The sequence below is a fragment of the Hoplias malabaricus genome, chromosome 4, assembly GCF_029633855.1.
Source record: "Hoplias malabaricus isolate fHopMal1 chromosome 4, fHopMal1.hap1, whole genome shotgun sequence".
Taxonomy (NCBI): domain Eukaryota; kingdom Metazoa; phylum Chordata; class Actinopteri; order Characiformes; family Erythrinidae; genus Hoplias; species Hoplias malabaricus.
Genome location: NC_089803.1, coordinates 32,701,925 through 32,714,549, shown reverse-complemented (window position 1 = coordinate 32,714,549; position 12,625 = coordinate 32,701,925). Strand labels below are relative to the sequence as shown.

Genomic DNA, 12,625 nt, shown 5'->3' with positions numbered 1-12,625 from the left:
CAAGAAATAGCTTAGAACCGCACACACAGTGCTATCGCCCAGTCGAGCTGGATGGGGTCACTTACAACATTTCATATAAATGAACAATAAGAAATAAGACAGGAACACGCTCCCTTTGTGTGTGTTTCTGGGGCTGTGTTTGGCTCTGCGCTAGTTATGTTTCTCTGCTGTTTACAAGCTCAGCAGGATGGCTTAGAACTCGGCAACATTTACACACGTATTATATATCCCAGAGAGAGGAGGACTGCTGAATTTGTCTTATTTCATGTGAGATCATCTAGCATTTATTTTAAAATAAAATTAACAAGTTAAACACTGATGCTGGTGTTATATATTATGAACACAACTTTGTGCTCCTTTTTTCGTTTCTGCATTTATAAGTCCTGCCTTTCATATTGTCTGTACAGCACAATCATATAATAAAAAACACATGTAAACAAAGACATTGATATGAAGGACCAAAGCTTCTCCAGACCTTCTAATGACAAGAGTATGTATTTTGGGCTTTCCTGTTTTTGAAATGCCAGAAAAACCTATGTGACAATGGCTATATGGATAATGGTGGTCGGACAAAACTAGGCTTATAAAGAAATAAGTGTGCACACTAGAAAAACGGTCAAAAAGATGTGTTTGAGTTTGTAAAACAATACTCACAAATGTAACAGACTTTTTAACTGCGTTTGAGCAACTACATACACGTAAAACTAAAATCCACAAATGTATTGGAATGCACAAATTTAAAACAACAACAACAATAATAATTTAAATTCACAAATATTAAAAAAAGATTTGCATTTGTAAATCAAATGTCATGAATGTGTGAATCAGTACCTTCTCAAACGGCTTAAAAATTGCGAGAGCAAACCTTTTTAAGGTTCCAAATGTGACAGTGGGAGTTTTTGAATGAGGTGGAAAAATCCACACATTCGCTTTCTCTGCTGCGTGTGCGAATCTCTTTTTGCAGTTGTGGATTTAAGACCCTGTTTTGACGGCCAGTTGATGGAACAATAGGAAAGCTTTAGCTGGACCAATCAGCTCGCGAGGTTTGTTTAACCAATAGGAATCATTGAATCATTGATTTGTTGCTGTCAACCATAGCGATTTTCCACCAAATTAACTCTGGTTATGTGGAAACTGGTTATGTTTCTCCACTGTTCACAAGGTCAGCAGGACGCCTCTGAACTCGGCCACAGCGTCCTCCTGCTCATGACGTATTCCTGATTCCCCTCTAAGCGTGTAGAAACGTGGCGGTTCACTGGAAAGAACCAAGGTTCCAAGAATCAGGAACGGAACCGGTTCAAGAACCAGAGTGGTAGAAAAGCGCTATGGTTGACAGCAACAAATCAGTGTTTTCCGACTGGTTAAACAAACCTCGCAATCTGATTGGTCCAGCTAAAGCTTTCCTATTGGTCCATCAATTGGCCATCAAAACAGGGTCTTAAATCTGCAACTGCAAAAAGAGATTTGCACACGCAGCAAGGAAAGTGAATGTGTGGATTTTTTTCAACGTCATTCAAAAACTCTCACTGTCACATTTGGAACCTTAAAAAGGTTTGCTCTTGCACATTTTAAGCCGTTTGAGAAGGTGCAGATTCACACATTCACGACATTTGATTTACAAATGCAAATGTTTTTTTCATATTACAAATTGTGCATTCCAATACATTTGTGGATTTTAGTTTTACGTGTTGCTCAAACGCAGTTACAAAGTCCATTACATTTGTGAGTCTTGTTTTACAAACTCAAAATCTTTTTGACCCTTTTTTGACTTTTTGACTTTTTTGACATAAAATAACTTTCAAGTGTGAATGAACATAAATAGAAAAGTGACCTTTTCTTACTGAGTAAACAGCAATTATGCAAGTTTTCAGTCACAGACAATAGAGTTGATTGTTTCACCCTCTTTCAAGTGGGTCATGGCTCAAAAAAGGTCATTGGTGAATTGTGTGTCTGAAAAGTAGACCTAAACCATCTCAACTGAAACACTTCCCAGTGTATTGAATGGATCACCAGATTCATCTAGTTAAAAAGAAAGCATAATATATCCTTATTATTTATACACATTTAAGAATGCTTATTTAGACCTAGACTTAATTCAATTAAATCAGTTACACACATTTTTTAAATGAATACACATTTGCCTGATACCAATCAAATGCATCCACTTTACATGATTAAAAGTACAAAATACAAATATTTTCACCCCAATCTGGACTTGCATGGAACAAAACAGAAACCTGTGCTGAGCAGATTTTAATTAATATCAAATGTCAATTAATGTTTAATTTATTGATATGATAGTAATAATAACAGGGATGCACATTGATACAAATAGAATCATATGGGCATAGCTGATTCAAAGAATTTATGTTTGACCACTGTTTTAAACCAATATTTGATTATATATTTATTTATTTCTGAATGTGTACAATGTTTGGGAGATGCTAGGCTACTTCAGTAAAAAAGTATTTTTTCAGTAAAAAAGTCTTTTTATTCAGTGTACAACAAATTATGTTCATGGAAAAATATTGAATATATATTGAAAAATATTGAATATTGAAATTGGCCAAAACTTTCCATATCAGTGAATCTCCAGTTAACAATGAAATTCATAAATTGCAGGAAATATGTTGTAAAAAGGGACTGCTAAGAAACATCACACATCTTAACTTCAGATGACAGTGAAGTACAAGTTATAGTGTCTTTAATAATGTTTTTCCATCCCCAGGATCAATAAGCCAAGAGGAGAAGATGCAGGGGAATACATGTGTGTTTATACGTTTACGATGAGCCCTTCAGCCAATGCCACCATTGAGGTGAAATGTAAGGTTATCTCTTTCTCTGTTTATCTCTGAAACAGCTTAAAATGTTTTTTTAAAAATTGCTTTATTTGGAATTGTTTGAATTGAATTGATTTAAATTGATTTTAGCATCAGAACTCAGTAAGTCTAATGCTCCTCTTCACCTCTTTAACTTCAGTTCCAGTGGGGGGGAAAAAACAGCATTGAAGACTGTATGACCTATATTAAACTGAAATTGAAGTGTTTACTGACAACAGTTTGTCAGTACAGCCAAGTGCTTGTGTTGACATCCTTGACAGATGTGTGGTGATTTTTAATATAGTTCTGCCTGAGGAATGAAAGGCCATGGTCAGAGGTGGACAGAAGGTTGAGGTTTTTAACCTTGCCCTTTAAACACCGATATTCACAAAATTCTTTTTCAATATTATTCACATTGGAAGGGGAAACCATTAAACTGCTTGCAAGAGCTCCTTGAGGAGTATTAGTGTTGGATTATATGCTGTATTATTCGTGTTGTATTATATGATGCAGTGTAGCAAGTCTTGGACCATCCTTTCTCATAAAGGACTAGATAAATCATGGATGCTTTTTTGGTACCCAAACTTGATTGATCTATTTAATTTTTTTTTTAAAACTTGTTTGTAATGTGCCAATACCACAGGTAACAATACCACATGTAAGCTTTTTTGATATATAATGCATTTTTAATTATGTAAGATGATTACCATCTTGGCTATCTTATAATATTATTAAATAATCTGCACAGATGGCAAGTAACACTATTAGTAGCCATTGGTTTCATGATTTGTTTGTTTACAAACCAAAATATTGCTAAGCTGGTGCTATAGAAACCTGCTTCTGGGAAATCAGGTTTATTTGCTTTATTTAATGGAAAGAACATCTACAAGAGTTTCTTGGTTTCATTTACATTTGTCAAGCTTCCATATTCCCAGTGCTGGAGTGCCAGTGCCCAGCACAGTTTGTTTTCTTTGTGCAAAAACACTATTTTTAACTTATCTCTTATTTGATGTTTTTGGTTCAAAGTAAATTAGCTGTGTTAAAACAGTGTGTTAAAACCTGTCAATGGGGATTTTACATTTACAAGAATTTTCTGTCCAGACAATTTATTTATTTTGTTTTATGGTACAGATTTAAACTGTTCTTTTAAAATAATCTTAAACAACCAGTAGTGGAACAAGATGCATGTTAAATTCCTCGACTAAAGCATGTGTATAAGTATTTGTGTGACAGCATGCTCCCTTTGGCTGAAGAGAGAAATTTACTATATCCCCTGACATTGGCAAAATAAGACTTTCATGAACATAGACTAGTAAAATGTGCATATAGAAGAATTAAATAGGATGATTTGACAAATGTACCCATCCCGGGTCAAATGCTATGTTTTTATTGAGTAAAATTTCTCTGCAGGAAGCAATAATAAATTTAACACTTTTGTGTGAAGAACAGTGCACCATTATTAATTACGTAATATTAATTATTATAACTAAAACATATGTTTAACTATTAATAATTATTAGTATTAACAATGAATATGCACACAATTGTTATATGTTATAATTATTATAAAATGATTATAACATATTATGAATTGAAATTTAATTAATTATATATTGGCATTACTTTTATACAGGCCAAATTTAATGGGGTTGTAATAAAGTGTAATTATGTGATAATATATACATTTTGAGAGCACTCAAAAATCAGGGACATGAGAGGTCAAACATTTACATAATAATATAGATTTTACTTTGGCCACAGCCAAGTTTATGCTACTACTTGTATGTGCCTTAAAGTGAGTGCTTATGAAAGGTGTGAGCAGTATGATGATAAAGGTGAAGGTGCATGCTGATGTGTGTGGAGCTTAAGCAGAAATTACTCACCTGGCTCTCCTTTTTTTTTTTAAACTGGTCACATTGAGATCTGCAGTAGCAGATGGTGGCCTGTCTGAAGGGTTGAAGATTTAACATCCTACAACAACCCCCCCCCCACTCTCTCTCTTTCCCTCATTTGAATTGAATTATGATTTTTTATATTAAAAGTATGCAGTACATCATGGCGAAAATGGTGGTTATTGAATCTAAATTTCCTTCTCTGCAGAATACTTTATTTTGTTTTCTATTAGCAGTTAGCTCAATCAAACACATTAACTATTATTTGGTAAGGATTTTTCTGTTAAATAAGTCTTCTGCTTATGTCTCTGCTCTGACAATAGATCCTCTGAGTAATATATGTACTAGACCGTGCACATAAATGACACGGTTCTTTTTGTTTGTCATACAAACCACAGGATGTTGCTTGTACATGTACAAAAACCGCATCTTGGTCTCATTCTTTTTTAACTGTTTGATATGTTCAGCCGAATGCCTTGAGCTGCGAGACCAATCTGTATTCAGATAGTGATTATTAATAGATCTTCTAAGCCTTTAAAGCTTTGTGCCATTATTTCATGGGAATGACAGCATTTCCTGTTTCTGTGGTGAAGAGCTTTGGGACTTGATTGCCTCCTTAAAAGATATCTCTCTTTCTATAAGCTTTCTGTTGCCTTTGCCTTTAATTCAAAATTCAAAAGTTCTCTTTCAAGAGGTTAATTATCTCATAAGTAATAAATTGGGTTCGGGTTACCAAAGTATAATCCTGTCAAAATGAGACAGGACATATATAATTTCTTTCCTCCTTTCCTTTTTTTTTTCTTTTTTCAGAGCTTCATCTTCAATCTGCACCCCTTGTTTCACACTTAAGAAATAACAAAATATCATCCACTGTGTTTTAATTGCATATCAGATTTTCTGTAATAATAAGAGTTTACTGCCAACATCGTCTTATTCGTCCTTCTGCTTTTCTCCTTCAGCTGCTCCAGACATCACAGGACACAAGCGCAGTGAGAATAAGAATGAGGGAGAAATTGCTGTCCTTTACTGCAAATCAGTGGGCTACCCTCATCCCACCTGGACCTGGTACAAACTAGAGAATGGTGCAGCCTCTGTAGGTTACACTTTGTTTACTGTTTTTCTACAGAAACTGAAAGCTAACATGATTTAGATTTCTGTTATCACATTTTTTGTGATATACTGTACTTGTCAATTCCTTAAAGCTCATTTTCTGAGCTGTAAAATCTATGTTTTATTTTTATCCATTCTATCCATTTTATCCATTGAACTGAATTATGGGCAGAGCAGGGAAAGCACAAATCAATGCCAAAAGGACTGGAGTGGGGGTAATGCTCCCCTGAAAGAAATGTTCAGCGTTTTTTGTTTGTTTGTTTGTTTTTTGAGCTGCTCATAGGCTTCCATAAACAATAAATTGCTTTTATAAACTCTAATATACTGCTAATGCAATACATATTATTTATCAAGTGTCCTTACATCTTAAGATAACATCTGATAGAGAACAGAATACAAGTTAATCATATTACTTCCCTGAGGCAATTTTACTCTTGAGGCTTTACACTTGCCAGAATGCAGTGATACATTTCTATGTCATTCTCCACAGGAATTGGGTGCATGAACTCCAGCCTCCTAGAATGTAGACTATTGGAAGTCTCCAAAATGTTTTTCACGTATTTGACAAAAAAATGACTTTTTTTTTTTGAGAAAAAAAACCCTCTTTTAAAGGAACACTAGGTAAAATTTGGATTTGTTTTGCTCCTGGGGCTCCTCCTAGTGTAATTCACATTTAGAGCACTGTACTGAAATCAATGGGAGGAAATTTCCTACCTTCCCCTAAAAGGTGCATAGTACAATTTCTGCAGTGCTGAGCCCAGAGTAGCATCAACAGAGGCTCTCTTGTCCCTATTACAGCGCAGTGAAGCATAACAGTTGTTTTCAAGCTGTAATTTTAAGGTAAGAATGTTACATAGTGTTCCTTTAAATCAAATCACATTAAATCAAAATGGAAGATTTTCCCTAAATTTGTGAATTTCATGTAGTATATAGCATATCTGCAATTAATAAATTCATTAACATTAAGAACATCATGGAGCATATAAAACATGGAATTAAATAAAAGCTGTATACTTGCACCTCTCTTACCTTCACATCCCCCTCCACCCCACCCCCTTCATTTCTTAAATCCACTTGCAGGACATTGACAACACCTCTGGGCGATTTTTCATCAGCAAAAAGGACAACTACACAGAGCTGTCCATTGTAAATCTGGACATCAGTACTGACCCTGGAGAATACAAGTGCAATGCAAACAACATGCTTGGAAACTCCACCATGGTCTCAGTGCTGCGAGTCCGAAGCCATTTGGCCCCCCTGTGGCCCTTGCTGGGGGTCCTAGCTGAAGTCCTTGTTTTGGTCCTCATCATTGTTGTCTATGAAAAGCGCAAGAAGCCTGATGAGGTGCCTGACGGTGAGTTAAAATTTGAAGACCCTATAATCATGAAGCCGTTTACTGCTCTTGTTTCTGTCATGTTTGAATAAGCTGAAATTAAGGGAAAAATTAAAAGGTAAGTTTTAAAAATGTATTAATTTGAAATGTATATTCAGAGTGCTAGTAGGGTCACAGCTTAGAGGTCACACTTCAGTACTGAGGCAGTAGTCTTCAATCGTAGATTTCAAAAATGATTGAAAGTCATTGAGAAAACTGGCTTCCTATAGCATCTGTGCAAGACAATTTTAACCACCAAAAGTGTCATAATCAGACAAACAGTATTTAAAGGAACACTGGAATATTTTTAGTTTAAATTTGCAGCTTCAGGTATTTTTGTGATGCTTAACTGACCCTATTGATTTAAATACAAGGCTATTAAAATGAATTACTACGGGGAGCCCCAGGAGCATAAAACCCATATCTTACCTAGTGTTCTTTTAAAGCTTTAATCCTGAAGAGACATGAGTAAATCAAGCATCACTCTTGCTGCATATCTGAAAAAAAAACACATTATTCATTCAAACACACTATTCTATTCATTCTTCCACTGTAAAAATAATCTGTCTTATGGGTCTGAAAGGATGTGGAAATGTCAAGTCTCTGTTGCCGGAAAAAAGGAAAATTGGCAAGTTGAACAAAGAACCTGTTGGTGTTCACAGAACATTGGCCTGACCTGCCCATAGCCTAGATCCCAACATTTTTTAATCTTTGGGATAATTTGGATTGTGGTAAGCAGAAAATTGAGCCAGCTTTCTGCATAATAATTAATATATGCTTTTTGCTTTATTCCACTGATGATGACATTTAATAGAATGATAAGTGATTTTTGATTTTGCATAGGACAGTAGTTGTATGTTTACACTTGATATTTGATTAATCAAGTAACTTTCTTGGGATAGATTTCCAGAATATATGATGGTCACTTTTTATAACAGTACTGTTTTTTTCCTACAGCCTCTTAGAGCAAGCTCTTTGGACAAATTTGACTGTTATTTGATACTGATATTGTCTCACACTTAATAATTCAGTCTTAGGACATCTAACCCACACACAAACAGAAACACACACACAGAGACTGTGAGAGGTCAGTCATCTGGCCATAGGCCGATTTTCAGGAGAAACGTGACTCTATAGTGTATCAGTAGCTTGTCATTAAATTATTGATGCCTATTCAGGTCTAGTCCCACACTGCTGTGCTGAAAAGAGTTGTTCATGAAGATTCAGAAGTGTTGATCTAGGATCTCTGTCAGAAAAATGACAGTAAATAAGAGAAGAAACCTTTTTGTATCTCAAGTCACCTACTGAGAGAAGTACTATGAATACAGGCCTAGCTTTATGAATATATCATTAGCCCATGTAGAATCTGTAGCTCCTATAAGGAAATTGATTTAGAATTTGGCAGAATGAATCTAAATTGAATTTGCCTGTGGTTGGTTACTCTTAAGTCGTAAAGAGAGAGTCGTTAAGTCTCTCTCAATTTTTTTTACAACTATGGCAATGGTAATTGGTTTGGTAAATATATGCACTATTAAACAGTGCCCTCTGGTGGCTAAGAGTCTTCTTCCTCTTGAAACAATTAGCCATATAGAAACATAGAAGCCCTTAAACTCACATTAGTTGTTGCACTGAGATATCCTGACCATCTTTGATAATATTACACACCTCTCTCTCCCTGATTTGCATAACCTTATACACTGGGTGGTAAGTGAGAGAATCTGCATGATCTAAATTTGCTGTTCATCTAAACATTTTCCACTATATTCCCTCATTATCTGCTTTATATGCTCTCTTTCTGGTTTGAGTCCAGTCCTTATGATTCATGTTTTTCTTTGATCAAAAAAGATTGCTTCACTCACTGCTAATATGTTTGAATCTAAAATTATTTCTGCATCAGACCTCCAAGGCCAGGAGTCCAAGAGAGCCTAATTGGCTTTGCTCTCTCTGGGTGGGCAGGATGGCCTTCCCTCTCCCCCCAGTCACCTAGAATGATGCTAGAGAACACACGCCTGTGTTGGTTGATAGAGAAAATCTGGCTAGTTAGCATTTTCCAAGCATGTTAATGTGTCTAGTGGTGGTGTTAGCAACAATTCAAAAAGAAGCCATGGTTGGCTTCACATGTTTCAAAGGAAGCACATACTTGCACTCACCCTCCCAGCTTGGTGCCATTGAGGGAAACTGGGGAAGTCCAAGCTGATTGGTGGAAATGTCTGTGACTAAATTGGGGAGGAATGCAGCTAAATTATAAAAATGAACAGACTGATGTGTAGAATGTATCTTTTTTGAGTGTTTACATTGTTAATGTTTTTTATTTATGTTCGCATGGAACTTGTAAGTGCTTAGAATCAGGACATTCAGTTTAATACTAAGCATTTACTGAAAGAGAGCCAAATAAAATCAGTGATGCAGCTACCATTACACTCATTCCTTAAATACCATCTATTGAATGGCTACAAAAAACAGCATTTGTTTTTTGTCATTTCAGTGGGGACATGATATTTCTGTTTGACTAACCTATTGTCCACTGTGGGCCCATGTTGTAGTTACATGGATTGACATTATGCATGGTAGAATGCACTGAATCAGAGTGAATCTGACATCTTGTGTGCTTTCAAAACAAAGTCATAGGCTTTGATTGTGAAATGAGCTGAATTTTCTTAAGGTGCCAAACTAACATGCTGAATGTTTTACTTCCTAATCTGCTCAAGATGATGAACCAGCTGGCCCAATGTAAGTATCAGCCAATCTGCCTCTCTTCTAATTATGGTCTAGGATATGTTAAAACAGAACCTTTCCTGCTGCATCTCACTACAGAAATGTAGCACAAACCTAACACACCTGATACTACAGTGGTTCTCTTCTGTGTCAAATTTGTCTCAATAGGAGTCAGAAGGTAATTCAGTGAGACAAGCATAGTGTGCTGCAGAGACTTACATCATTAGTAACTGCACGCCATAGGAAATATGGTTTCAATATGAAGCTAAACTTTAAAAATGGGCTTGACCTAAATATATTTAATGTGGTATCAAGCAGCTAAACTAATTCTTTTAAATCCAATAAAAAGACAAGACAAGGAACATTTCCTACTCAAAGACAATTTAATGTACTTTACATGAATTACATTAAAAAAAGAACAGTACACAGAAAGGGTCACATGGTGGCGTAGCAGGTTCAAGTCCTGCTCCGGGTGACTGTCTGTGAGGAGTTTGATGTGTTCTCCCCGTATCCACGTGGGTTTCCTCCGGATGCTCCAGTTCCCTCCCATGGTCCAAAAACACACGTCGTTAGGTGGATTGGCGACTCAAAAGTGTGAGTGTGTGTGTGAATGACTGATTCCGGGTAGGCTCCGGACCCACCGTGACCATGAACAGAAATAAGCGGTTAAAGACAATGAATTAATTAGTACACAGAAATTAAAAATAGGTCAAATGCAAACTTTATGTTCAGAAAAAAAATTAAAGTGTTTTACATGAATTCAAACTTTAAAAACACTTTTAATAGAGAATAAAACAATAATTTAGTATTATCATGATAAATTATATAACAATATGCATTTCTGATTATTAGTTCAATGTAATGACCATTAATCTGTTGTTTGGATTCAGTGCAACAATCACTGCATATAGATCGTTCAGCTCAGTTTTGTTTACTGTTTTTGGATACGACAGTTCAATGTTTGTTGTCAGCTCCAACTCCTCAAACATCAGAAAGCATGAATATCATAATACATCTTGTTTTAAAGTAATTTGGTATTACCTATAATTATTTTTTTACCATTTACCCTAAATTCTAATTAAATTCTGCCCTGTGTCACGTTTAAAGTGTATGTCTCATTAAACATGGACACATAACTGCCTGTTCTCTTAATGTACAGGCTTTATAGTGATGATATGGTCTAACAGTTGATATTAAGCATTGAACAATAGGATGAAATAATTGACGTATTGTCTCAAAGTGTAGTCTGCGCTGCTGTAGAAATGCAACAGTGTAATCGATTTACATTGTGAGTGAGTTAACCACCAGATTTCCTCTCACATCGCTTTAAGTCGTCTCAGATCATCCTAGGCCTTCTTAAAATAACATTGAGGTTTTATTTTTTGACCTGTTGAATGATATTATTGCATTGTCTTCCAGGAAAACTAATTCCACTAACAACCACAAAGACAAAAACCTACGTCAAAGGAATACAAACTGAGCTGTCTGCTAATAAAGTAAGTAAAATGTGTGCTATGTCAAGACATTCTTATTAATAAACATAATTTTATTCAAAGCTGTACCTCATTTAATAACTCTGTAACTGTTGAGAGCAGTGAAGATCTTGTTCCGCACTATGTTTATTTTCTTTTCTATTTTTAATTCTCCTTTCAGATGAAGACATTCATATCATGACCACATGAACGTATCATGAAAGAGTTTGCTGTTTTGAGAAACATATCTGGACTAAGAATGAAATGTCGGTGAGACAAAACGCATATGACCAGTCAAGGCATGCCTTATGAATTTGATGTGAAGAAGATGTCTGCAGAGAATGAAATATGATTAGTAATGACATATAACAAACATTTAACTGCATGAGTGTGTTGCTTTAGATTTATCCTTTATACTTACTGCATTTTCTTTACCATGTCAGTAAATAGACATATAGTGCATGCAAGATATTAACCTGCTGTTTGATGCAGCTCATTGGATTTGGTTTGTGTATTTCTGAGTGACTTCATGTAGATAATATTTATACTTCATGCAGACCTTCAAATTTGCAGTGTACTCAAATCCACCACCATGTTCCTGGCCTCACAGGTTTTGTACAGTTTATCATTTCATTGCATACCATTTAGTAACATGACTAATTATATTTTTGTTTGTTTGTTTTCCAGACTTTATTTATCTTATAGTTTTCAATAAAAGATAAGGGCTTTTCTATGTCCTACAATGTTTCCTTTGCACATTGTATATGTATTTATTTCTGTATGTACCATAACACTGGAGATATCCATAGTTATCTGAATGTTATTCATTCTGATGCACCTAAGTGTTCAGATGTAATTGCGATTATTGACATTTTCTAATTCTTATCTTGTCTATGACTCAGCTTTTTATGTACGCATATTATACAGCATGGCTTTTATCCTATGCAATATTTGTTCATATATATATATATATATATATATATATATATATACATAAATATAAGTATATATACAGTAGAAGATGCATTTTTTACTCTTGGCTTTTGGTTGTGTGTTGAAACTTTATTATATTAAGTTGGCCATGAATAGCAAAGAACACTGTTCAAACCATGAATGAATGTCAGCCGACAATGTCCTAACACAATGCACATGTCCTTCTGCAAGAGGCCCAACTGTGCAGAAAAAAATAAATTCATACAGAGTATCATAAGGCACATCCATATCGTTTTTAACAATTAAAAAATT

At 35.2% G+C, this 12,625-nt stretch overlaps 1 protein-coding gene across 2 annotated transcripts in view; it reads left to right on the top strand.

The window, feature by feature from the left end:
* nptna (neuroplastin a) overlaps positions 1–12,625 on the top strand; it is a 21,799-nt gene extending 9,174 nt beyond the window's left edge. For both annotated transcript variants that reach the window (XM_066668095.1, XM_066668094.1), the window contains exons 3-8: positions 2,729–2,823; positions 5,671–5,804; positions 6,902–7,175; positions 9,902–9,923; positions 11,328–11,404; positions 11,562–12,625. In XM_066668095.1, the coding sequence (XP_066524192.1) occupies positions 2,729–2,823; positions 5,671–5,804; positions 6,902–7,175; positions 9,902–9,923; positions 11,328–11,388 (586 nt within the window). In that variant the 3' untranslated portion in view covers positions 11,389–11,404; positions 11,562–12,625. The remainder of the gene's footprint in view (positions 1–2,728; positions 2,824–5,670; positions 5,805–6,901; positions 7,176–9,901; positions 9,924–11,327; positions 11,405–11,561) is intronic.